Source organism: Stylophora pistillata, chromosome 7, assembly GCF_964205215.1.
Source record: "Stylophora pistillata chromosome 7, jaStyPist1.2, whole genome shotgun sequence".
Taxonomy (NCBI): Eukaryota; Metazoa; Cnidaria; class Anthozoa; order Scleractinia; family Pocilloporidae; genus Stylophora; species Stylophora pistillata.
Window position 1 is genome coordinate 17,010,656 of NC_142525.1, and position 27,489 is coordinate 17,038,144.

General features: G+C 38.2%; 2 protein-coding genes, 1 non-coding gene and 1 pseudogene across 7 annotated transcripts; 3 read left to right on the top strand and 1 right to left on the bottom strand.

The window, feature by feature from the left end:
* Positions 1 to 199: 199 nt before the first annotated feature.
* On the top strand, positions 200 to 26,754 carry LOC148726896 (uncharacterized). 2 transcript variants are annotated; one of them, XM_088727959.1, is made up of 3 exons: positions 23,503 to 23,600; positions 23,928 to 24,050; positions 25,123 to 26,754. In XM_088727959.1, the coding sequence occupies exons 1-3, from the start codon at positions 23,585 to 23,587 to the stop codon at positions 25,596 to 25,598; spliced, it is 615 nt and encodes a 204-aa protein (XP_088584085.1). In that variant the 5' UTR covers positions 23,503 to 23,584; the 3' UTR covers positions 25,599 to 26,754. The 2 variants fall into 2 exon arrangements, 1 of the variants encoding a protein (XP_088584085.1); XR_015989633.1 differs by lacking the exons at positions 23,503 to 23,600; positions 25,123 to 26,754 and adding an exon at positions 200 to 1,466.
* On the top strand, positions 1,462 to 11,231 carry LOC111335901 (uncharacterized). The gene is made up of 16 exons (XR_015989738.1): positions 1,462 to 2,677; positions 2,783 to 2,885; positions 3,440 to 3,660; positions 3,752 to 3,801; positions 4,430 to 4,511; positions 4,702 to 4,872; positions 4,983 to 5,128; positions 5,442 to 5,553; positions 6,067 to 6,150; positions 6,787 to 6,966; positions 7,202 to 7,291; positions 7,411 to 7,479; positions 7,569 to 7,629; positions 8,212 to 8,280; positions 8,413 to 8,600; positions 8,867 to 11,231. It is a non-coding gene; the product is annotated as an uncharacterized LOC111335901 (transcript).
* On the top strand, positions 12,282 to 17,043 carry LOC148726897 (uncharacterized). 3 transcript variants are annotated; one of them, XM_088727901.1, is made up of 3 exons: positions 12,282 to 12,896; positions 15,483 to 15,610; positions 15,769 to 17,043. In XM_088727901.1, the coding sequence occupies exons 1-3, from the start codon at positions 12,438 to 12,440 to the stop codon at positions 15,908 to 15,910; spliced, it is 729 nt and encodes a 242-aa protein (XP_088584027.1). In that variant the 5' UTR covers positions 12,282 to 12,437; the 3' UTR covers positions 15,911 to 17,043. The 3 variants fall into 3 exon arrangements, 1 of the variants encoding a protein (XP_088584027.1); XR_015989622.1 differs by lacking the exon at positions 12,282 to 12,896 and adding an exon at positions 13,390 to 13,716; XR_015989621.1 differs by lacking the exon at positions 12,282 to 12,896 and adding an exon at positions 13,734 to 14,909.
* LOC148726898 (uncharacterized) lies at positions 15,894 to 25,129 on the bottom strand (annotated as a pseudogene). Its single transcript, XR_015989625.1, has 6 exons — positions 24,676 to 25,129; positions 21,558 to 21,693; positions 19,588 to 19,778; positions 18,532 to 18,674; positions 18,252 to 18,311; positions 15,894 to 17,405 (listed from the first exon to the last, which is right to left on the bottom strand). The product of XR_015989625.1 is annotated as an uncharacterized LOC148726898 (transcript).
* Positions 26,755 to 27,489: the final 735 nt, after the last annotated feature.

Consider the following 27,489-nt stretch of genomic DNA (forward strand, 5'->3'; position numbering starts at 1 on the left):
TACATGTGTGGCAATCAATTGCCTTTAAAAAAAGCAAGAATTAAATTGCATTTTCTTATTTTAGGTGTACTCTGTTTACATACTACAGTGTCTGGCAAGAGATCATGGCTGATGCAGATGTATTGGACTTCAAGGGGTTGCTATCATACCCCCACTGGCATTTTGCTTGGTACAGTTTCCTTGACCTTCTTGACATAAACTATGAAGGACGTTTTGTTTTGCCATCTGTGGCAAAGATAACAGTCTGGACACTCAGTTGTTTGTGATGCTACAGCACTATCCTTCAGATGAGAGCTTTGTACTTATCTGAAGTCTAGTTATTCATCACTTAGTCCATCCACTGAACCACGAGAAACAGGAAGATAAGTTGCCATTTATGCTTATTTTTTTTAATATTTATGCATCATTTATCCTATTATTTTGGTCCCTAGTATGATTCAAGGAGTTCTATTTGAGAGTGTGAGCATGATATAATATTTTAATCTAGCTGTCAATGTGAAGACTATGACTTGATTCAGTTTAATTACTGATTAATTTAATAATTTTAGAAATTTTTAATCCTTCACCTTGGGCTGGCACCTTGTTGTGTTGGTGAAGCTTGTGAGTCTCATGCACCCTGCAGAGACCTTGGAATTAGGTCTTCTTTTTCTGGATCAGTTGAGGGGTTGAGACCAGACTAATACCAGCTCCACTTCCTCCTGCATTCTACTGGGATACACTTTTAATGTGTCTAAATATCACTTGATTTTATTTGCCTTATTTGAAGAGATCTGCATTTAGGCTAATTGTTAAATATTTTATGACATCACTAGGCATCGTGACAGGGCTTACGTTGCTGAAAAACATGTCAGGCAGATGGTGGATCAAGTAGGTGGTGATGTTAGCAAGGTTACAGACACAGTAATGACTTCTTTACACCTGGAGTTGCAGCATTGTGCGCCTGCCTTAGGTAGTTTCCTTTCCTGGTGTATTTCATTCAATGGATCTGATTTCCCTTTTCCAACACCTATAGCTGGACTTTTCATTGCCTTAGGAAAAGCGTCCCTGACGTGTGCACTTCTCCCCCAGTTGGACTCCTTGGAAACATTTTACCGCAGACTCATTGGCAATGAACCAGTCAAGCAGTGCCCCAAAGACATGCTTCTACTCCAGCAAACTTCTCCACTCCTGTTTGACATAGTTAGCATTGTGGAGAGTGATCAGCTTCCTGCGGCCTTGACTACATTTAAATTATTGACCTGTTGGAAAAAGCAAAGTCTCCTTTCAGCAGAAATGGATCAATAACAGGTGCTGTGCAACTGGATGTAAACCACACAAATGATGTAGAATACTATCCTTGCCTACCTGTGATGAGAAGTCGTGGTGACTATATTGCTTGGATGACAAAACTCCAAACACCTGCACAAAGAGAAGTACTCAACACCTATCCTTACTTCCTGGGGTTTTCTTAGTGCACTTTAAACAGGGTACAATAATGTTTTGAGTTTGTATTAATGTTTGTTTTAATTTCTACGACAAACGACATAACTTGTGCTATGAAAAAAATGTAAATTTCAATTCACTCTGACCCCCAAATAGCTATTGTTACTCTTTATATATTCCAGATTATCCTTACAAGCTTCGGATTTACGCTCTGCCTGTGGTTTTAGTTATTAGGGTTTGGTTTTTCTTAACAAATGTCACTTTCTTGAGAGACCAAAACTGTTTGTAATGCGTAGTTTGCAAAAGGATAATATCTGTAGCTGTCAAGTCAAAGAATCGCGCAAATTAACTGACTTACCTGTTTTGTTTTGTTTTTTGCTGTTTACTGACTAAATCGAAATTTTTCTAACAATTTATTGGTTAAATGGCATAACAACTTGTATAAATGGAGGTTGTTGATTTCTATTGACTAGAGATGTACCTCAATTACACACTGTCCTCAGCCTTCATTACCTGTTCTTCCACAACATGCTTTCAGGCACTCGATGTATGCAGTGTTGCTGTGATTATGTTTAAAACGGTTTTATGTCATCTCTTTTGATTTCCATTTTTGGTATAACTTATGGATTTAGTGTAATACTTCACCCTACTTACACAATCTAAATGGCTAACACCCACCTAATCTAACTTTAGATCAGTGGGTTCAAGCCGTTTTAAATGATCATCTCAGTCTCCCCAGTAGCTCATTAAATATGCATAAACATTTCCACCAATGAAATCCCTCACTTATCAGTGAACAAGCCAAGGTGATCGCTGCGAAATGTGTCAGTTAAAGCCCGTCTTCCTTGATGTGAAGGATATTGGGCGCGATGGAAAGAAAACCACTGTATCGATTTCGCTGAGAGTGGATCTTGGGAAGCAGCCTCATAAGAGTACGGAGGAAAATAGTCAGGACACCAACAGTCCAGTAGAACAAGATGTCCCTCTTGACGATCTCAACAAGTGGGAACTCTCAACTCAACAGCAAAATCGTGTTTTGAGTATCCCTGCTAACTGGGAAAAGGTACAGGAAAAGTTGCTGAATTCATACATTGAAGAACAGCATCTTCCAGACAATACTAACTGTGTGAACTGTCAAAAGAGTATCGCTACAACATGATGTGAATACTGTGGCTCTCGCCAGTACTTCTGTGTTGAATGTGCACGAGCTGTACATGTCAATCGAAACAAGTTTCATGTACTTGAGCAATGAAAGGTGTGTATGAATATTTTGAGGCCGGTTGTATTCTAGCTACTTTTAGTGTAACATATCTGGTTAAACTGTACTTTTATCTACTTCTTACTTTCTTTATTTTAATAGGATGGGGTATTTTCTCCTTTGTATGCAGATGAGGCAACTGTTAGCTATGGCCATACGTGCAGAACCGCAACAGTAAAGCTGTTCAGACTTCTGGATGCCTCAGGTCAGTTCATTTCATTTATAGTGGTTACAGAATACTAGAATGGTTTTAAAACGAAGTGTTCTTTTTCAATTTCATCTGCTCCTTTGTCACATTTTCCTGCCGCTTGCTTAAAATCAAGAACGCTGATGATAATGATACGATATTTAAATTCTCTCATTATGTCAGGGCCAATAATTGGCTGTCCAATAATTTCTAAGTATTGGACCAGGTAATGTCGTGAATGATCCCACATGCAATTAAGTTTTGTAATGATATGGCTTGCCATGAAGTCCAAAGAGAAACAATGAACTTGGCTTGCATCTATCTGTAAGAGCCTTTTCTGATGTGCTGGGAGAATATTGGCCCTTGGACTTTTCCGTACAGACCTCGCTGCACTTGGTTTGTACTTTCAAGACCTCGGGCCAATATTCTCCTAGTATGGCCCTCGCGGTTGCTTAATAAGGTGTCTACATGGCCCTCAACAAAGTAAGAGGTATGTAAAGCTGTGTGTAATGTTTTTTCGTTTTGGTTACTTAACTTCATATGTTGCTCATTTATTTTTTTGTGAATGTCAGGAAATCATCACCTCAAATATGTACAAGTGTGTGATTGTGAGCTGCATGCTGTCACACTCTTGAAATGTCAGTTCTGGCCAGGGTCACCAGCAAATCCCACTACAGGATTCAGCTTCAAACTGATGGAGTTTGTAGAGAAGGTCTTTCTTCATTGTCAAGTGTCCCTGCTAAACATCACAGAAGTGATCACAGAACTCAATCCTCAGCTACAACCAACACATGTAGGTTGGCTTGCAAAGAGTCTTTGTCAGACATATGACCACACTTTTTTTAATTGATTGATTTTGGTTGGACGGTATGTGTTTTTTTGAGGTGAGCTCAATGTACATTATCCTTAATTCAGAATGTTTTGAAGAATTCAGGTATGTGTGGTTACAGGTTGAGAGTATCAAAGCTGCTAATTTGTGGACGTACAAGGTCTACAAAGGTATTATTGATATTAGAATTAATATCATTATTACTACTATTATTGTTGTTGTTCTTGTTATATTATTATTATTAATATTGTTATTATTAGTGGTAGTAGTAGTAGTAATAGTAGTAGTAGTAGTAGTAGTAGCAGTAGCAGTAGCAGTAGCAGTAGCAGTAGTAGTAGTAGTAGTAGTAGTAGTAGTAGCAGTAGTAGTAGTAGTAGCAGCAGCAGCAGCAGCAGTAGTAGTAGTAGTAGCAGTAGTAGTAGTAGTAGTAGAAGTAGTAGAAGAAGAAGAAGAGAGGCAGTCACATGATTTACAAGTGCTTCTTTATATAATTATTATATTTCTTTATTTATTATCTAGTTGCCCAGCTTAAATATATAGATGTCAAACTCATGCTTTGCTTTTGTCGCTTTTGTGTTCATATGATTCAAAGATACATTGACTGTTTGTTTTAAGGTGAAGATTCCATTTACATTAATTTACAAGACATATTTCTTGCTGTACATGTACATCTACTGACTTGCTGTAAGAAAATAATTAGTCCTAATTGACATTTTGTTGTTTTCACGTGAAGGTATTTCATGCATCAGTACAAGCATTGTACAAACTACAATGGAAATTTGTACAATGGAGCTTGGTGTCCAATATGTCCAAGGGTAACTATACATTGTAATTTGTTCTGAATAGTAGCTTGCACTTGAGGAATATTATTTTGGCATTCATTTTGGGGCACACAAAATGCACTCATCTTTACACTAGTGCTGTAGTTCTGCAGTATTCATTTTATGTTGTTGTTGCTGTTCTGTTTTATATCTTTTTTTCTCTTTTCCCCTCTCTTTTGAATAGGATGATGGTGTACTCATTGAAAGCATGGATGGGTGCTTTGGATCGTGTAGAAAAAAGGACAAAGGGCTTGATTTAGGAACACCCAAACATGGAACACTCCTATTTGCAGACCAGGATGATGTTGACAATTTTGTCAACAGTTATGGCAAAGCTGGAGCAGACATGGAACAGGTCTGTATATAAGATGATGCAATGCTCAGATGTTAATTTGAGAACTGTATGATTTTCCTTTTGGCCCTTTGAATTCAAGATTTCCTGTTTTTGTCCCTTTTTTATCACAGAACTACAGTAAGTTCCATGCTGGAGAGGTTCTTTCAGCTTTAAGATCAAAAGGCAAAAACAAACTCTTTGACGAGAAAGGTGTCTTTGGGCGGGTATGCAGACATGACTTTCCTAAAGGATTCCTTGACATAAAGCATGGTGAAAGGTATGGAGTATATGTAAATACATTGTACCTAATGTTGTGCTCAATCCTACATGTATTGTCCGTTAGAGAATTACATGATAGAGCCATGATTATTATGAATTTGTCAAGCTGACAATTAGCACACTTGTATATACAATGCAGGAGCATCCTATGATTCTTTACACTAATAGCATCACCACTGTATAACTTTGTTATTAATTTGAATGTCATATTATAGGAAATATATTCAATTTGTCTTAGATTTTGTGTAAAAAGATATAAAAGAAAAAATTGGTTATTGATTCACCTTTTCAATAATCTTTTCTCTCTACAGAATATCATACTCTGTTTATGAGCTTAAGAGGCTTAGAAGTCTTAATGAGAGCACCAGAAGCAAAGTAATCATCATGTATGACATCGCTTGTCTATTAGCACACCATTTGAAGGTAAGTAAATTTTTTGAACATGTATGTGCAGGAGGTTAAATGGTAATTCTAAAGTGGTAATTAATTTTGTAGAACTGTCCAAAGTATTTTCTATTAAATTTGGGATGAATTAAAATAATTTATTGGAACAGTCTGGAATAACGTGAATTGTGGAAATTAAATGAAGATGTAATCGTCAGAGTTATGAACTGAATTTTGAGCAGTTGGCTCAATCAAATAAAACTAAATTTTTGCAGCTCACGTTAGTCCATTGCCTGTTTCATCACTTCCTCTCGTGGATACTGGCTTGCTCCCAACATATGGGGGTTCATAGCTCAGTGGGTGGAGCATTGTAATGACAATGTCATGGGCTGAAATCCCAATGGGGCCAGATTCGTTTCTTCTTTGTGTTTGGTTAAATTCCCATTATTGCTTACATTTAAATTGCATGCATATCTGTGAGGATCACATCTTAACTCCAGAATAGTTTGTTACCTCTGACACAATTTTCATTTACATAATTATATTTGTTAGTGTTCATCTCAGGAAAGCCTCTTGGAAGGTGTTGATGTTGCCATACCCATATTTCATTGCTATGGGCACAAGGCATCATGCCAGGTTAGTAATTATATATCAGTTTAACGGTAAATGGCCTGGTGACAATGTGAAGAAATGTGTGGCAATACCACGACATTGGTTAAATACGATTGTAATTATAATAAACATCCCACTCTTCCTAATGGGTGAGCAGTGTGGGATCAGAAATCTGACTGCAGTTTCCAAAATCAAAAGCAAATGATCTCCAAGCGTCAGCTTAGCAAGCGAGGTAAAATATTTAAGCACATGTACATGTTCCTTTTAAAAGAGTGGCCACCCTACATAAACCTATCAGCTTCGGAAAAGACCACCGGCCAGTGAGCCTTTACTCGAGGTTAAATTTACCTAAATTGAAAATTAAATTAGGTGGTTTCAGTAGTTGTTATATTTTGAGTGTTTGTTTTACTGGAAGGCTGGGGCGAGAATGCAATGCGGGAGGAGGTCTCACGCCAACTGGCTTGGTAAACATATTTCTGCGCTAACTCTCCACTGTTTTCCTAATTCAAGATGGTGCTTTGAACACTCGATTTGGAAATATTCATTCACACTGCTAAAATCTGCCTGCACTGCAGGCTAGTACATGTATTGGCTAACTATCTCATGCAAGGTCCATGCCATATTGATTCTTAGGTTTATCTTCAATGTGATTGTCTGTAGATCCAATACAGTCCAAGAAGGATCAAGGGAACTGGATTGACAGTGGTGAAGGGGTTGAAAGGTTATGGTCCTTTCTGCGTAGGTTTCCCTCTGTCACTAAAGAAATGAGTGCTCACAAGAGGACAGATGTTTTGACTGATGGGCTTCTTCACTATGCCCAACATTTGTATCACAAATTTGGTATGGTTAATTTCATTGGACACATAACTTTCACGTTTCTGTAGGTTTTGCTTAAAAGTAAAAGGTATATCAACTATTGACCAGAACTTTAGCTGGACAGCTTTATCTACACTGTGTTTTCTGTCGTATAAGTTGCAATTCTTCAATTTTTCAAAAAGGACGTGTGTTAAGATGTAAGTCGAGGTTGATTACTCTCATTAACACACATTAAACTGATTCCTTTCAATGTTCACAGGTGTTACTCTAAAAGCAAAGTTTGCTAGGGCAGAAACTCTTCTTCATGATGTAAGTGCAAAGCTTGAGGAACTCACTGAAAGACTTCCAGGTATACATTTTAAACTTTTTTTGTTTTTTTTACTCAATGCATTGAAAAACAGCACAGTGACTTACATGCGTGCGTTTCTGCCCGATTATTGCAATACAATTTGTATTTACTTGTACTAGGTTGTGATGATGATGTGATACAACAGTGGCAAAAGGAAGAAGTGGAAGCGCTGAAACCAAAAGAACACGGTAGTTTTATTGCTCAGCATTTATTAAAAATCAGTAGGGAAAACAGTTTTTTTTTTTGTATTCACTGATATATTATTAATCTGTCACAGGATTAACACTGCAGTGGGACGAATCATATGTCAGCTTGCTCCTTATGTCTAAAAAACTCAGGTATATAGTGTGGAAGTACCACCTACCAAATTCATGATTTACATTATAGCGAGTACCTGAGCTTTTCGAAAGTGATTAATGTTGTAAAAAAGGCGAAACTCCTATCTAACCAATCGTTGTGGTGGACTACGTGAAACTAATCTTTTAGTTGATTCATTGCATTAGCTAATCCTTTAATTGTGACTTCGGCTTGAATAGAGCTGTTTTGTAGAGCTTTCTTCGGTCAAACCCAGTCTGGTCAAGTCAGGTAAAAAACTAGTCAGCTCAGTGGTACTTAATAAATATACTTTGGAGCCAACTTTGTTGTTGTTAGTCATTGCTGCGAGGATAGTCAACAGCCGTAAGTAGATCCCGGCCTTCCTGCAGCCAGCGAGTGCCCCCAGGAAAACCTTTTCCCTGAAGAACTTTATCGGGTTGTCCCCCGTCTGTCCGTTTATTTGTGAAGGCAAAACCCGTTTTCACAATAATATAACAAACGTATTCGTACTTCCCTTTCTTTCCACCTTAGCTGATATAATTACTAAGTATTAAATTGAACATATCGTTTACGTATCTCCACCCACTTAAATTTTTTTTTTTCAGAAATGAGTTGAGCTATGTACAAGATGAAGATGAAGGGAAGGTAAAAGATTTTGAAAAGAAAATCAAACGGTAAGTCATAAAGATGCAAATTTCTTCCTTGCAGCAACGACTGGAATAATCAGGTTCTGCAGAGAGAGAATTAGGGGTGCCAAAATTAAAGACAAACAATAATTCTCTCTAACTTGCATTTATTGTACATAGGAACGAGAAGGCCATAGTAGCCATGGAAAAGAAGCATCACATCAAAGAAAGATGGTCCGATTTGTCCCGTGTGTTTGTAACTGTTAAGTCACGCCTCTACGAGAAGAGAAAGAGCGAACTCTTGTTGAAGTTACATTGTATGGCATCCGAATGATGTTTCTCGGTGGAATTGAAGCGAAAATATGCTGGTAATAAACTGAGCAAATTGTTATGTAAAATATTTGGTAGCATGTGTATTTTGGTGATCATGGTTTGCAGTAATTCCGTCGTTATGTTACTGCGTATGCCAGTTGTTTTTAACTGCGAGGCTAGGCATTGCACTGGGATTATTTGAGAAGGGGTATGAGGGCTAAATTTTCCCAGTTCCCAAGTCTTACACATTTACATTTTTCCGTCTTATCCATAAAACTACCACTGCATTGCATCTTAGTTATTGTGAACTTTTTATTTTTAGATGGCCAAGCAATTGCCATAAAGCTTGCAAAGCAGATCGACAAAGTCGTGAAGTCCATCCACAAAACTTTGTCTGAAATAAATGGGTATCTTCCTAATGATGTACCCCAAATTCTTTATGACGATGCTAAGGATCCAATTAGCAGCATTTACTCTGAAGTCCAAGAGGAAGGGGACACCGTTCCTGCTCTTGTTAGGAGGCAGATAATTGACTTTTTCTGCTTACACAACAGGTGTCAGGAAGAGCTTGAGCTGTTGAAAGAGGAAATGAATCGCCTTGTCTCTTTTCTCCAAAACGAAATCAGGCTTATAGACGAATCAGTGGAAACGCTTCTGCCTCTCACTGATAACCCTCTTAATGCAGGAATGATAGCTTACCTTCAACGAAACGGATGATTCACTGTAAGCACATTTCCTCGCTGCTGCGATTGTGGGGTGGTATCTTGGATTCCCCTAAACCTATAGATCATGCTGAGGTAGCAAAAACCTATGCTCATTTGAGTGGTATCGACTATCTTCCAGATGACGAGAAATCAGACGAATCGATGATGAAGGAAGATGTGGACGATGAGGCCTTTGTGTTGGAACTATCATCAGACAGCGAATTATCTGATGATGAATAAAGCTCATTTTGTCTCTGGTGCTTGCCAAATCCATACAGAAACAGCCGCTGTTTTGTTTATGCGCGCGCGCTAATAGCGGGTAAACTTCTCGGAAAACCCAATAAATATCAGTTTATTTTTGTAGCTTCGCCAACCGGCAGGGACACCGCAACAGCTTGCGCCAATTACTGCGGACCCAGTAAACCCACCCATCCCACCCCAGTGGAGGACATCCATCACACAGTAATCTCGTGCGTGGAAAATTAACGTCTCCTACCCCAACCCTGCAGGAGACGGAACCTCCATTTATTCGCCCCTATCCGAGAAAACTAGAATATCTAACCAGTTCTTGATGTTACAGTAACGTAGGAAATTCTTCTCAATTATTTTAAACACGAAGGCGCGCTATAAAAGGAGCCTTAGGTCCCACTGGACCATTTGTAAATCAACCGTTGTGTGATGCAGAACTCTTAGAGTTCAGTCAGCTTGAGCTACAGCTACTCCAAAGCAGTGAACAGTGGGCGCATTCCTCAAAATTGTTTTATGTCTTCATCATAATACAAGAATTTTTGAGATTTGTATTTCCTTTCTCCAATGGAAACTATCTTTATTTTTGGAGGTAAATTTGAGATCGAAGTAGGTGATTTGCACGTTACCTCATGCCACCATGCTGGTGGAAGTAAACAATAGATATCTCATTAGCTCCTTTTGTTCGTCTACCAGCATTTGAATTTGACCCGCACACGTCAACGGTGAGTGACAAATGAGCCTAGGTCTTCCCAGGGAAGACTTCCTTATATAGCGCGCCTTCGTGTTTAAGACCTTGAGTGTTGGTCCGGCCGGGGCTCGAACCCTCGATTTCCCGCACAACAGTCAAGCGCTCTATCCATTGGGCCAACTGGGCGGCTGTACATTGTGTAGGATTATACTGACTGGCTAATCATCACGATGTGTTTTAATAAATTCTCACCGTTGGCAAATTTCATCTTGGTGGTGATTCGTTGCCGTTTTACGTTATTAGGATTATACATAACGTGTAGAGGGCATATTTTATACGCTAATCGGTACCGAAGCTCCCTTAATTAACGGACACTCTTAAGTGGACAGCTCTACTTACCCACCTAGTCAAAACCCCGTTTTATTAGACTCCCATACAGACTCTGTTAGGTTCTGATATGATTGAAAATCATGTTTGTATGGATTGGAGTTCACCGGAGGTACAATTGTAGGCGTGGAAGAGATGTCGGACAATGAGTCAACGTTGTCATGCAATTTTGAGAGGTCCACCATTGTCGAACAAAGACAGTCATCTTTGTCGATCTGTACCAAAGGGAATGATAGATAAACAGAGATTAGCAAGTGTGGGGTGGGTGCCTCGAATATCTACATAAACTCTGTATTTTAATTATCGCTTTTATAAGGCACTAGATAACTTAGGTTTGAATACTCTAGTTGATGAGCCAAATACTGAACTCGGTCGTCGTCCTTTAGTACATTGTCAATTCGGACCATCGTTACTGAACTGAAATGACGCTTTTTGATCGTTGCATGCGTAACCATCACCCGTCCAACAAAATTTTTTAGTTTTTAATTTCAAACTTCATTTGTATCGTTGGTCTTATCCATAGAATTCATGTGGTTTTATCTATTTATTAATTTTTATATTGTTAATGTAAATTGTTTCGATAACAGCAGGTCCACATCAGCTATTTTTAGCTGCCTTAATTCAACCTGCTATACCAAATAAAGTGTATGTATGTGTGTGTGTCTGTATGTATGTATGTATGTATGTATGTATGTATGTATGTATGTATGTAAATATACACATGTACCTCCTATTATTCTTAGATGGCAATGGATCTCATTGTGTAACCTTCCTACAGTGTTTAGGCAAAACATATCTTGGTGACATCCATGAAATAGTGAATATGTGCCACATAATTTACAATTTCTGTTATGTATGATATCAAGTAAAATATATCGGTATACGTCCTTTGTGAGGCCACAACGAAATTGACACACCCGTAACTGAATTAGCACGTGCCGGAATTACTGAGGAAAAGTTATAAGTTGTAATTATTTCAGGCGACTTAACGGATTATGTTGTTAAAATGGTAAACAGGCAGTCAGCGCTACTCTGTAAAAGTGTCCTGCAAATTGCGCAGAGGTTTAACGCGATCAATTGCTAAATCTGGATCTTCGCTTTATTCGTTAAGTTGTGTTGTCGTGTCATTGTACATCAAGTAGCAAATCAACCACAAGTCACATACGACGTCGATCGTCCTCCAACCTCCGTGATACTAGACTATTTCTTAAAATATCATCGTCCTGGCGAAAGTAATGTTCGGTAATAGTTTTTATCGACTGATTTCTTCATAAAATTGTTCTAAAGGTCTTTTTTGTCCTTTTCAAAATAGTCCAGTAGTCAGGTTTAGTACATGATTTCGTTATAGCATATAACTACCGTATTCCTCTTCAGTGTTTACAATTGTGTGTACGGACGTATATTTTTAAAGATTATTTTTGACGGTGAATTCATGTTTCTGCAACAAGATATCATAACAGCTATTTACTGAGGGTTGGCTAACCATGTGAAGTTTTCTAAGTTCTTTTAATGCAATTAGCACAATGGTGTCCTTGCGCCATGATGACCATGATAATGTGAAACTTCTCCACAACATCGTGGAGAAGCCATGTTTTTCCGGCAATCAAAGTACCAAACGTGGAAGAATCATTTCATCTTGGTAAAGTTGGGAAGGGGGGGGGAAGTTAAGGTGTGAGGCGTGGGAGGTGGGAGAAGGGGGAGGCGAGGAAAAAGAGAGGAACGGTGACGCACTGGGACACGGCGATTCATTTTTCTTCTTTCAATCGATTGCAGCTAAAAAAAAAAGACAAAAAGGAAACGTGTTGTGCGTGGCATATCTGCAAACAACATCTTTGAACTGAAAGACTCGGATCGAAGGCTGAGGAATGCTACAGCTGTCTACCTCTAACCTAAATGACTCCCGAGTACCTCTAACCTCAATGACTGGGAACCAGACCCCCAGACAAGCCACAAGGAGGGAGGTCACAAACTTACGCTTCTCTTTGCTCCCTTCAATTGAAATGTATTTCCATTTCGAAAATGGATACGACCCTATCGATCTTGTTGTTCAATTTCGCCAAGAAAAGAAAGTGGCAAAGGATATTGGATTAACGCAAAGAAGCCACTTTCTCGGTTTAATGGAAAATCTTGTTTGCCATTTCCATGAGATCCGAAACGTGGAGTCGACAACCTCCATTCGTACAGGAATGTCAATGGAATTGATAAAGGTGAAGATGTCCAACGAGGCCGAAAGCGTTCCAAGTCACTTGAATGATCATAACCTGTCAAAGTTACCACAGCGGAAGAAACGACTGAGGAAAAAAATTTATAAATGCCCCTGCATTGTGAGTATGTAGTTTTCAATGTAACCCACGAGACAGGGTCAGGAGGAGGGGTCAGGCAAGGTTTGGGGATTTTGATATTTTCTGTCCAAAAATTGTCATATTTGCCACCCCTGTCACAACACCGAAATTGGTAAAAGTGTCAAAATCCCTACCTTAGGACAAGTGAGTGTGGTCATTTATAACGATTGCCAAAATTCCTCATGCACCCATGGGACAATGTCAGCAAATCAAAATACCTACCTTGGGGACTGCCCTCACAGTCAGATTTCCAAGGCTAGCCTAACAACCTCCATCCTCGGAGACCCAGGGTCTGAGTCGATTTGAAGTTAGGGCATGAAGAGCCCCTGGGGACATTGTCTTACAAGACTAGTTCCAAACGGTCGCACTCGTTCTGCCATCTGATTGGTGCCAGAAAAGCTTTGTGTTTTTCTGCCCAATCAGAGTGAAGTGTGCTTTAGAGTCCTTTCGTGTGTTTTAACACATACAAGTAGCTCAGTTGCTCGCTGTGTTTGTCTGGACCTTGCGACGGAGATTTGCTTGAGGTGAAAAGTTTCAGTCTCAGCACAATGTAAGAGAAGTCGATCAGATTGTCCGCGAAAATCTTACCGGAAATCATACTGAATACTTTCGCAGGTATCACTAGAGAACGTGTTTTAAAGTTTGCTAGGTTTGTATAAAACACGATGATTGCAGTCATTGATATGTCGCTTTAAACGTTAAAGGAGATTTAAGCTTAAATCTTTCTAGATTTTTTGCATAATTTGCTGTGACTGAAACTTTGCCAATCCCATGAAGTTATTTCGTCGCACGGGCCACGCAGGTATGTCGAGCAACTGGCGCATTCGCCTACGTAGCTTTCTGTTTTCTGTGCGCGCTAAAATCTAATCTTAGTAGTAAAGACAATACGGCCAAGGTTGCAGAGAACGTTGAGTTCGTGGACGACCTCCAGCAAGTGCTAAGAGAAAGCTTAGCTGTGTTTCCGGTTAGCTAATTAAAATCTGAACAAAAACTTATTAACGAGAACATCGCGGGAAGGAGAGATGTTTTCAAGCAGTTACCGAAGGGCTTTGGAAAGAGTTTAATCTTTCAACTGCTGCCTAGAGTGTTGAAATTCTTGAGCCAGGAAGGCCACGGATTCTCTTCTTGTCCCTTGGTCACTGTCATTTTACCTCTTATGTCGATTGTTTAAGATCAAGTTAAATACCTTTGATCATTGGGAATCGATCCGATGCTGTTTTCAGTAGGAAAAACAAAACCAAAGACCAAGAAATTTTGGATGGAAAGGGCGGGTTTACTTTATTGCAAATGTCAGCTTAGTAGAACAGGATCATCTACCCACATCTAATATGCAAAAGTTTCCACGCTCAGCTCTTCTTTTTTTTCAAGCGAAGATGAGATTAGATTTTGGCACGCACGGAAAGTTGCGCAAGAACCAGTTGCTCGACATACCTGCGTGGCCCGTGCGACGAAATAACTTCCCGGGATTGGCAAAGTTTCAGTCACAGCAAATTATGCAAAAAATCTAGAAAGATTTAAGCTTGAATCTCGTATAACGTTTAAAGCGACATATCAATGACTGCAACCATCGTGTTGTGTACAAACCTCGCAAACTTTAAAACACGTTCTCTAGTGATACCTGCGAAAGTATTCAGTATGATTTCCGGTAAGATTTTCGCGGACATGATGGATTTCTCTTACATTGTGCGCTGAGACTGAAACTTCTCACCTCAAGCAAATCTCCGTCGCACAGTCCAAACAAACAAAGCGAGCAACTGAGCTACTAGTATATGTTAAAACACACGAAAGGACTCTAAAGCACACTTCACTCTGATTGGGCAGAAAAACACAAAGCTTTTCTGGCACCAATCAGATGGCAGAACGACTGCGACCGTTTGGAACTAGTCTTGTAAGACAGTGTCCCCAGGGGCTCTTCATGCCCTAACTTGAAATCGACTCAGCCCCTGGGTCTCCGAGGATGAACAACCCCCTTCTTCTTGGGCTTTATGTTAAAAGGTGCATTGAGAAAATGCCAATTGACTTTGAGAAGATAAGCTAAGCCTGCCATTGTATGAAGCACAAAATTAGAATTTTAGGTCAACTCCATTGTCTGGTTCATAAAGTAATTGACTCCTACATATAATCTACATCAATATAGAATATATGTAGCACTATGATGTATAACTGCAAACAAAAGACACCCATCTTGGCACTCAAAAGGATTCAAACCACAGAGGTGGTGGAGTCTGTACAGTAGTGTGAGAATGACATCTAGAACTACCTTTAAGATGTTGATATTGGCCCATCCCTTCATATCATAAGAAAATACTTTGGGGAAACTATCTGCAACATTGCTGGATTATTTATGAGCACAGCTGTGTATGGGAATCTGGAATTTTACTTGCACAAAACAATGTTACATTCGAATAGATCACTCTTTGCAGAGAGATATTTGCTGGTCATATGTTGATGCTTGGCCTATCTAATGATGATCTCAACTACCAGTCATTTTGCAATGACAAGCTAAGCAGTCATGATGATCCAAAATGAAATATTCACATATCTATTTTGCTATAATTTTATTTTCAGATTTGCCAGAAGGAATACAATAATCTTTCCAACCATTTGAAGCATGCACATAAGCTGAGTAAGAGTGAAGTTGAGGGGCTAAATAGGGAAAAGAATCAAGAAAAGGCCAAAGGAAATGAGGAAAATAAGTAATTTATTACATTTCTTATTGTTCTAAGTTCTGTTTTCAAGAGGATTGTGTTCATTGTAGTTACATAGATTAGTGTTTTCTCTACTGTACACAGCATTCTTAACCTTTTTCAATTCACGCTCATTTTGACACATTGCATTTTCCCTATATTTTCAGCACAACCAAGAGGCCCATGAGATGTTGCCCACTATGGGGATGTACCTGGGTTGGACGACGCTTCGATTACCACCTACCAAAAGTACACAATATCGGCAAAGATTCTGAAAAGTACTTGACACTAGTACACAAAAGATGCTGAGTTTTAATTTTATGTTAATTTCTGTTTTTTTTTTGTACTATCAAGCTTCTACAAGTGGTCTTTGTTACAAAGTATGAAATGCATGTAACGTATTGTTATAATGTATAACATAGGTAATAAATTAAAAGTACTTTATACTACATTTTGTATTCATTTGTAGAGTCACACACCACTTGGGTTGACCACTGAAAATGATCAACAAATGAACAAAAAAACTTCTAGGCTTATTATTATCTATAGTTTGATGACAGTAACAATTTAAGAACTACAATTAGGATTCTCTGTTTGTCAGCTGGCTATCATTGAAAATTGGCTTTCTGACAGGTTCTTAGAAAAAGTATATTAAATTAAAGTCTATGTGTGAGAAAACCAAAAAATTGCTACCAGTCTGAGTTCCTGTTTTCTGTCTACATATACAGCAGTACTTACATATAATTTGGGTAAATTCATTAGTATAGCGTAGTCTATATATGATGGTGAATGATAATGATTTCAGTGATTTGAGTGGAATATGAATTCATGAGCTTTGAGTTTTGATATTTTACACTGTTGGATGGAATGTTAATTTTTTGTTTCTTGGATCTTTCAGTTTTGTCGAAATAGCAATTCAAAGATGTGTTCATATGTGGCACTAACAACTTCTCAATGTTCTTCATGTGATTTATGATTTTATGCCTTTATAGCCTTGTGCCCACACTGAATTAAAGTACATAAATATTGTTAAATTTTAAATAATAGTGCTAGTACTTCTTAAGGCAGCATATATTGCATTGTTAAATACTTCAGGTATATTAAAATACTGGTCATCTGAAATTTCTATCCTCTGCAAAAAATATAATGGCCCATAGGGTCCATTTTTGATCAAGTTAGCAATAGTAACATAATCCTGATGATTGTTAAGTAATTTGTAGTTGGATTGGCCTTGTAAGTCAAGCCAATACCCTTTTAGCTTGAAAGTAAATGATGCTTTCACCAGTTTTGATGGATTCTGGATACTGTAGAAAAGCCAGAATTTCTCATCTTCTGACTCAGTAAACACTGGGACAATAAGCCCTTGTGCTTCTGTGGAGTGTTGAATATTAGCACCGACAGCAAGCCATGCATCATCTTCAAAATAAAAACTATATTCATTTCATCTTAGTCTCTCTTCCTGGTCAAGTCTCAACTCCACAACCTCCACATCTTGTTCTTTAATCGTGTCAGACAGTCTAACTACCCTTTCTGCACATTGTCTGTCCACTATCCTGGACAGAAGAGTGACTACTGTTTCAGGCTGCGTTAGAGAGGGAATAACATTCCTGTTGCTTTGCAAGTTTATATCTGCATTATTGGTAATCACAAATTTAATTTCACTTTTTTTCTCCATTATGGCCTGGAGTTGCTTAGTGTCATAATGGAAGGGTTTTTTTACAGAAAATGCCATCTGGGAGATTTTCTACTGTAAAACCCCCACGTAGATATGGCACCCTGCTACCTGGTTTCTTTATTGCTTCACCTACAGTGCAAAAGAAAGTGAAACATCGATTGGTAATGATAATAGCACTGAGTGGAGTAAAATTTAGGAAGTAATTGGGAAAGTAACGAGCCTGACTACCCCTGAAATGTATGACAGTAAGTCTTATTGACCATTTCCACATGTCCCATCATACACTTTCTTTGCTAAAATGTGAGACAGTAGGTAGGAATAAGTAATTCAATTTCATTGGCCAGTGCCATTTTCCACTGGATTTTCATTGGCTGCATATTACTGTCAGATTTGACCTGTCCAATTACAAGAATTGTTATAGACATCATCATCATCTTTGTTGTTACTGCCTCCTAGTTAGTTCAATTGCTTAGAGCGCCGGATTGTGTTGTGCGGGTTCGAGCCCCAGTCGGATCAATACTCATGGCCTTAAAATACCTGAGGAGAATTTGCTACCTTTCTATAATATCAAGAAATGGATAGATATTCTAGTCTTCTTGGATAAAGACGAATAAACTGTAGGCCCCATCTCCTGCAGGGTTAGAGGTAGGAAATGTTAATTTCCCACGCACGAGATTACTGTGTGATGGATGTCCTCCACTGGGGTAGGATGTGTGGGGGGAAAGGTGAGGTTGTTACATGGACTGAAGCAGCTGGCAAAGGCGCCTGATAATGCTGACGTCCGATCTCAACCTTAATAACATTGTAAACCTTAGCAATTCAGCCCATACTGCTATTAAGGAATATATCGAATGAGCCCTTCACAACCAATCAGCTAATAATAATAATGATGACAATGATGATGATGATGATGACAACAATTACATGTTAATATCTGTACCATAAAGTAAATAATATGCATATTCTTAAACTTACTGTATTTGGAATTGAATAGCTGTTGTACATCTTTGTATGTGTACCTCTCATTGGTGCAAACTAAATAAATAAAGAGAGAGGTACTATGTAGTTGCAGGCCTATTTTGATAACATATTCACCTTATTTACAATCATGAATAATCTCATCAATTGGATGACACACTGAATAGTATAAGCTACTGATATAAGCTTCTGCTAAATACAGTTGCATGCCCAAAAATCAACAGAACACTTTCAAAGATGTTTATAATATTACTAATTCAAAGTAATAATATAATACCAAAGTAGTCACGGAATTTGATGTTGATGTCAGGATTCAGGCATAAAAAAGTACCCTGCACTTGATCCAAAGTTGTGCACCTGGCCTGAAGTGTCTTGAAAAATCAGAGAAGATTCACAGCCAAAGTCTTCTAGAAACATGATCTGTTGAAGTAGATAAAAAAGTAAAATGTGGCACGAGGATTACTTAAAAGGACAAAAACATCTGCATGTTCCATTAATTACCACAGAGTATAATTAACAATTATTCGCCGAAGGAGGGGTGAATATTGTCAAATAGTCCCCGAGATGAAGTCGAGGGGATTATTCCACAATATTCACCCAACCTGAGGTGAATAATTGTTTTAGTATAATTTCAGAGCTGAACAACAGAGAAATTTCTAAAATCATAACATTTTAGTAACATTTACTAACATTTTATTTTAACATTTTATATAAACCGTGCGGAGCGGTTTATATAGTGTCATATAAGAAACCACTCGACCCATCAGATTGTTGGAAACTCTTTGCTCAGCTCTGAAATTATACTAATGTAAGACAACCAAAACGGTCGACGTAAGAACAAAAGATCCGAGGGAAGATTTACAAGTTTATTACACAGCAAATAAATGCAACGGTACAATAAAAAAATGGGAACGAGTGACACAAAAGCTAGTAAAGCTTGGAATCCGCTTTAAAGGTACTCTCAGGAAGGCAACAAATCAACTGAACTCACCGAGCAAACGGTTGCAACTTATAGTAAAATACAGGAAAAGGTAAAAATAACTTAAAACCAAATTTGGGCTAGGAGTGGTCAATTAAACAGGACACATTACTAACACAATTAACACATTACTAACATTACTGACAAATCGCTAAAATTCCAGGAAATAAAATAAACAGAACAAACATGTTTTAAGTAGAAAATAAGCCTAAGTGACTCTGCCACACTAACAACAATTAGAAATTATTCATCCACTTTTAATAAAGTTTTAAATTATTCTGAATTTTCATGGTTTATGCTGCCTAATTGGAATTTGACTTAGAGATTATTTCTTAAAGTGATTGAAATCTTTACCTCATTTAGAAGATTCTTCCTGTGAGCTGATATCAACGTAGATTTTTGAGCCTCACTAAGCTCTGAAAAATCTGGGGCCTTTAAACTTTCTGCTTTTCCTTTGAACTCATCTTTTTCTACAGATGTCATGTCATGCCATTTCTTGGCAGCTTCTTTGTTCTTTTGAGGCAAAGACAATTTCTTGAACTCATCTAGCAAAGAAAAAATTAAAGTTTTCATTTCCTCAGAAAATCAATTGAATTGGTTTGATTATTATTTTATTTATTTATTACAATTTAATGACACATATAACTTACTTACTTACTTACATTAATAGATAATAATACAAAAGAGTAAAATGAAAGGTGCCATAAGGATGGTCCGCAAAAGAGATAAATCCCCATGCACGGCAGACCACCTTTAACAAAAAAACAAATCCAAACTAAAATCAATCAAATCTTTTTTTTTTTTTTTTTTTTTTTTTTTTTTTTTTTTTAATTAATTTTATTGGCATTCTACTGAGTTACAAAAGTAATAAACGAGAAGTTACACGTACAGTCAAATAATCCCTTACACCCCTTTTAAAACAAGAAACACTTGGAGCCTGACGGACCGATAGTGGCAGCCCATTCCACATGTGGACAATCCTATTAAAATAGCAAAACCTAAAAGTATCAGTCCTCGCGTAGTTCTTTTTTAATTTAAGATCGTCCTTACCCCTCAACGAGTATCTTTCCGAATGTGAATAAAATTGGATATAAGAGGATATATCTATATTAATATACCCATTAAGAACTCTATAAAAAATAGTACGTCAAAAAAGAAGCGTCTGTCCTCTAGAGATAACAGGTTCAGTTTTTCTTTACGAGTGTTGTAATCATCATCAGTTTTTAGAATAAACTTGGTGGCTCTTCGCTGAATCCTTTCCAATTTATTAATGTTTCTAGCCGTGAAGGGTGACCAGACAATAGTACAGTATTCCAATTGGGACCTTACCAAAGCACAGTACAACCTTCTTAACATGTTAACATCTTTCAGACCCTTGCATGTCCTTTTAATAAGGCCAAGAATCTTGTTAGCCTTGCTTGATATCTTATCAACATGAGCATTCCAGGACAACTTGTTACTAGTAACTAATCCAAGATCACAGAATTCAGATGTTTCTTCCAGAGAGCTCTCATTCAGCTTAAGGTCAGAACGAAAAGGCATACTTTTTTTTGTGATACGCATCAATTTGCATTTCTTTACATTAAAATCCATTAGATTTCGCTGACTCCAGATGTGTAGATTATTCAGGTCAGATTGAAAATCATGTTGGTCTGTTATAATGTCACTGCATGATTTTCAGTTTCCTCAGCAATCAAAGATCTAACTAAAATTGAAAATAAATTGATCAACCACTCTATTATGGTGTCAAAGATTAAAAGAGGCTGAGGATGAAAACCCTTTTGGGTTGCAATATAGAGCTCTGTTGGACCCCGACCCTTTGCAAGTACCCCTCCTGGGGTTTAGAAACATTTAACAAAACCACTGTCCATTATTGATTTAAATCTGGTATTCTGGCACCAAAATAAAACTAACATCCAGCAGACAAAGTTAGGAGAGAAAGCTACAATATTCATTTCTTAAAAATAATTCACTAGTAGAGGTTTATTAATGATACCCATAGACGTACAGGCACCCTTGGACTTGGAGGGGGGACTGTGACCTCCATGCCTTAAAAAATTACACAATTTCCTAATGTGTTAGCATTAAACTGATGTAGAACTGCCTTAAAATTGATTCTACTGTTGCCTGAATTCTAAGCATTTTGCCTGACAAATGCTGAAAATTTTTTTAAATTGGGGGGGGGGATTTGCAAACCCATCCCCCAGGATTGTAATGCCTCTAATGTTACCAGGCCTATAATTATTTTAGCAATGGTCTATAATAGTTACAATGCATGTAAATAATTTGTTCTTAGTGTTTGAAAACATTATCAGGCCTCTCACCTGACTTGAAATATTCTGAACAGAACATGTTGTAGGAGTGTGAGCCATGTGAACCCGTTGGAATCTTAATTGGCTTTGGAGCTGCTTGTACTCCAGAACTTATCTTTTCCTTTTGTCTAGCATTTCCAATCCATTTCTATATAAATGTATCACATTAAAATAAAGTACTTCAAAATGCCTTAAGCTACAATAGCAACCCTTCCCTTTTTGCTCTCTTTCCCTTGCTGGCCCAATAGAGGCCCAGCCAGGGTAAATTCCTACAAGGGACATGGCCCAAAAAGTAGCAATAGCATAATATATGAAAGTCTGAAAAAATTAAGATCTTGTTCACCAAAATTCCGACAACAACAACAAGGTGGAGAAATATAGACAAAATAATAACACCGTAGCTTTTTAAATTCAGACAAGCAACACAGGGAACCCCCTGGCAGGACCTGACCCTATTAATACCCATGCAAGCTGCACGCAGAAGCTCTGAGCTTGTATAGTTTACTTGATCAATAGATTGTATTCAATCCAGAACAGAATGATTGGCTGGCAACAAATTAATAAAGGTAGATCTTCTTGGTATGTTCATGGATGTCGAATGGATAATAAATGTAACATTCAACCACTCTAGATTGAGGATGTAACCTAAACTTCGAGCCAGGATTTGATCATTAGCTATCAGGTTACCTACTATTAACACTTTCATATGAAACTGATGCCCGACATATTCTGTACGATTTCGTTCTTTGAGCGTGTGACGCCGTCACAGCCATCACAGCCGTCACAACAGAGGGTAGACTGGGCTTGACTCATTCGTCAGACTGTTAAGGATACTCAAACGATTGACTGAACTTGACTCATTCATCAGACTGACTTTTAAGGATACTCAAATGATTCATTTAGCCTAAGTCGAATTTGTTTACGAATTACTTTGATTTCTTTGTTCCGAATTAATTTAGTTACGGATGTGGTTACGTTGTTGTCTATTTTCTATCGGTGTGTAATCAGGTATTCTAGTGTCCCCACACGCGTATAAAAGCCTCTTTTAGCATCGCTTAAGCTATTGTATGATTGTATTTCACCTGGTCCATTGCATTTCACCTTGTCCATTTGCCTATTTACTCTACTCGCCGATTTTGGTTCCTAACCTTTGGTTAAAGCGGTACCGATATGTGAGTAATTTTGCTAGTTTCCTCCTTTGTTTAATTTCTTTTTGATGGAAGCACGCTGATGTACAAAGTCGTACAATAGTACTTTATTGTTTTTAACCTAAGGGGGTGAATCAAAGAATGAGACGCTAAGCTAGGAACACACATTTTGTTAATCTTGTCATCAATTTTGAAATATCGAGTTATTTATGATTCTCGTGAATTCCCATTGATTATTGTTATTTTGATCGCGTTGTAGACGGAGGCAGGTTAATTGCTCTAGCTCAGCATTTTTGATCATGAGTTGCGCAACGTTTCAAGTAAATTGATAGGAATTCGTTGCATTGTTATTTCAGTTTACGATCGTTATCGTCTATCACCCCTCGAAGTACTTGTTACGGCTTGTTACTGTGTGTACTGGCTCGTGACAATCTGTGACGGTGTGTAACGGCCAGTTACTCCTTGTGACGGCTTGTTACGCCTTGTTACAGTGTGTACTGGCTTGTGATGATCTGTTACGGTGTGTAACGGCCAGTTACTACTCGTGACGGCTTGTTACGCCTTGTTACAGTGTGTACTGGCTTGTGATGATCTGTTACGGTGTGTAACGGCCAGTTACTACTCGTGACGGCTTGTTACGCCTTGTTACTGTGTGTACTGGCTTGTGACGATCTGTTACGGTGTGTATTCTTATTATCTGTAGCTATATTGATGTACGGGCAAAGAGTTGTTTGAGTCATGTTCTCATGTTAGTACCTTGTCTGATTGTTCGGCTTTCTGTGTTACGTGTTACATCAAGTAACGCGTAACTTTTTTTAGGCTGGGTTGCATGAAAAATATATCTGGCATGGTTGCAACGAATCTCCTAACATCCCATTTACAGTGCTTCGAATGCGTTTCTCACGAGGTAAGCTCAATTTAATGTGCATGTGTATGTTGCGGCCTTTGATTGGATGCCTTTGTGCGTGAAGAAAGCACGGTTTAAAGAATGGATAACTCTACCTACCAGAAAGATCACTATCCACTGGATAGCGTTGTACCTTATCACAACACTTATAGGTGAATATATAGTGAATCATTCTGTGGATAAGCGTTATCCACCCGTTGAACGACCGGGGCCTAGTGTTTTGGGAGTTTTTCTTCTCTTGATTTCCGCCTATCAAAGGGATTTTATATTAAACGAGTCATAATAAATGTAAGTTCGCATTACAATTTTCTGCCTTTTTTCGGAAAGGTCCCCGCCTGATTGTCTACGACAACGCTTGCAATTTGCATTCACATTGTTTAAATCGGGATCCTGTCTTTTTCAAGAACTCTCAGTTCCTTGTGGATCGATTGCATTGGCGAGATCCTACAGGTACGTAAATCACCCCAAAACTGGCTTTTTCGGTTTAGCCATCTTTAATCTTCGGTGATCTTTTGGCTATGCTGTCGGGTCTATCCCCTCCAACTGACCTAATGGCACATTACACACATTTTTTGAAGCATATTCGACGTAATGTTTTAATGTTTACTTTGTCAGAACCAATGCAAAACAATGTTTTCTTTTTCTCTTTTTCGGGTTGCTCTGAGGCTTACAACCTCTCCCGTTATCCTCAGTGGGACACCTTCAACAGTCAGGCAGCAGAACAAGCCAATTCATACTTGAAGTCTCTCAAAGAATCATTGTCATACATGAATGACAAGAATTTCATGATCTTCCGCTGCGTTGATCGATAATATTTTTGTTGACACACCTGACAAACTTCTTGTAAGCGGAAACATTATCTCTGATATTAGTGATCAATTTTCGCAGTTCTGTATCACTACGTCAGCGAAAGACAAACTTTTACAAGGTAAAAATATGAAAATACGTGACTATTCAAAATTCTCCGCTGAGCGCTTTAACCCATTAATGGCCGCAGCTTTTGTGGAAAACTGTGTTTTGAAGCTAGTCGAGCAGATTTCGGGTCACTGTTGTGGTTTTAAAAGCTCAAACTTACCAAAAACCCCTTCACAGCTCGTGCACTCGACGGCCTTTCGATCCAAATGCAAAATGGCGGCCTGAAAATCTCGGGCACGCGCAGAGAGCAAAATTTCGACATCGTTTTTGAGTTGAAAAGTCATGCCCCACTTACGACTTCTACTTTTCTCTCTTTCTCCTGCCCTTTTTTTCCCCTCTCCTTGCCTGAAATTTCTCCTCACTTGCTGGAAATTGAGTAGGCTTCATTTTGGTGTAGAGATTTTTCAGAAACTACTCATTATTTTCAAAGCACATGCTCGGAAAGGTAGGTGGGTAGTGAAACACGATTTTCGTGCAGATTTTCAGGTCAAAGTGACACGGTTTTTTGGCTATTTCTCCAATCTCCTTCACTCAATTACACTCATTCTGGTATCGTCTGTAAGATATTTTCAACCTGTTCAAGTACGTGCTCAAATTCGTGCTCCAGGGTTAAAAGTGATGACGTCACAAGGCGTAGAAAGGGTGTGGGTCCCCATGGGCGCATACGGGCGCACTGGACGTCAATGGGTTAACGACGAGCTGTCTAAAGTTGAATGGAATCAAATAATGGCAAACGTAGGCTATCAAATATCAGATAAAGCTCTCGATGGATGTGGCGTTCCTCAGGCATCAATCCTTGGACCGTTGCTCTTCTCGTTATTTGTCAATGATATTCACAGATGCTCGAACAAATTTAGGTTCTACCTATTTGCAGACGACACTAACATACTGTATGCGGACAAAAATCTGAAAGATCTTGAGACAATAGTCAACATTGAACTACAAAACCTTTATAGTTGGTTGACAGCTAACAAACTAACTCTTAACATCAAGAAATCCAACTTTGTGATTTTTCATGCCTATCAAAAGCGACTTGCTTACCAACCAAAACTTTACATGTCTGATAATGATAAGAATAAATAATATACTTGTCTCGAGTCTAAAGTCTACATAAAATACCTGGGCGTACTTATTGATCAGAATCTTTCATGGAAATATCACATTGATTCCAATGTAATAAAAATTAGTAAGACTATCGGGTTAATTGCAAAGCTACGCCATTTTTTTCCCCGACTTGTACTACTGAACATCTATAAGTCATTAATTCATCCTTATTTAACCTATGGTCTTGCTGCCTGGGGTCAGGCATGCAAGACTTATCTTAACAAAATACTAATTCTTCAGAAAAGAGTGCTTCGTTTATTATACTTTGCCGAATGGCATGACCATGCAATTCCTCTTTTTTTCGAAGCTAACGTGCTTCCAATAACTTTTCTTTACTAAGAATCCGTATCAACCTTAATGCATGATATCAATACTGGTAAAGCCCCAGAAAACATGTTAAATTTATTTCAGAAAGCGTCTAATATCCACTCATACAATACACGATCTTCTACGTCTGGCAAGTTTTATATTGAATATTCTAGACTTGAAATACAAAACAATTCTTTTTCTTGGCTTGGAGTTAAACTGTGGAATGGGATACCAAGCTACATAACTAATCTCCCAAAGAAAGCTTTCAAAAAAAGATCTCCGCAAATTGTTACTTGATATATTAGTAAAGGAGGATGAGTATATTGAAATCCCCATGATTATTAAAAAAGTAGGATTATAGAAACGCGTGCTGAGGGTCCCATTTTACGTCTGTTTTCCTTTTACATCTCCTTGTCTTTATGCATTGTTCCTCCGTAAGTGCTCTGTTAATGTGATATCCCAACTTCTGCTGTTTTTATTTATCTCTAGTTGCAATCTGTAAGGTATTTTTCTATTAACATAGGTTTGCCTTATTTATTATTATTCTTCCATAACTTGTTATTTCAATCACGTTCTTGTTTTGCCCCGCCGCGACTAGCTTCTTAGCTATTTGCGGGGCAAACCATTTTATCATGTATTTTTGTAATAAGAATTTTCAATTATGTATGTCTGTAATCAGAATAAGAATTAAAGTTTTGTTTAAAATAAAACTGTTTGTCTTTTTCCTTTCACGTTTCATTTTCAATGGACATTCCATCCAATTAATTCATCACTATTCTTTAATTGTGCTTTAATTATAGGTGACAAGTTTTCTCTTAAAATGATATTCTTTATAGGTGCCGCCACTGGAGGAAGAAAAATAATAATTTCATTCATCCCTGGCCCTCCAATTTATTCACGAGTAATTCTCCCTTATATTTTTCTGTTAGTTTATCTAAAAGATAGTAACGCTGCAGCACAATCTTTTGATAGTAAGGAATTTGTGCAAACCACGACGGCTACGGCAACGAGAACGTGGAAAAACAAGAGATCTAATTGGCAGAACAATAGCCCAGCACGTGCGCTTTAAAACTTTGTACATTTCTTAGCCGTCCTTTGCAAAACAACAACGTGAAATCACCAAAATTTGCGTCGTCTGCGAAGCGAAACCGCGGCGGCAAATTATTTTAATTTGCATTTGGAACTCAACGCTACTTTTATGCGTTATGTCGAGTTTGAGGTCTGGCGCCCTATGAGACGGTAAACACATGCAGCCATTTTCGAAATTCTAACTAAAAGTAGAAACTCGTTTTTTAATTGACGTCTGTCGTGACGTTGCCGTCCTGACTGCTTAAAGTCCCTCGGACAATCTTCACAGTGATTCATCTACCTGCGGGTTCCAAGACTTACATTAACCTTTATTTCTTTTCAGTAGTAGTGTCAAATGGTGGGCTGTTTCTAAAACTAAGATTTGAGAGCACCCCTCTCAACTCTAATTCTATTCTAACTTATTCTGTCCGAGCACTGGTTTGCGGGTTTAGTTAGCTTCTTAACTACCTACCACGACGAATTGAAATTTTTT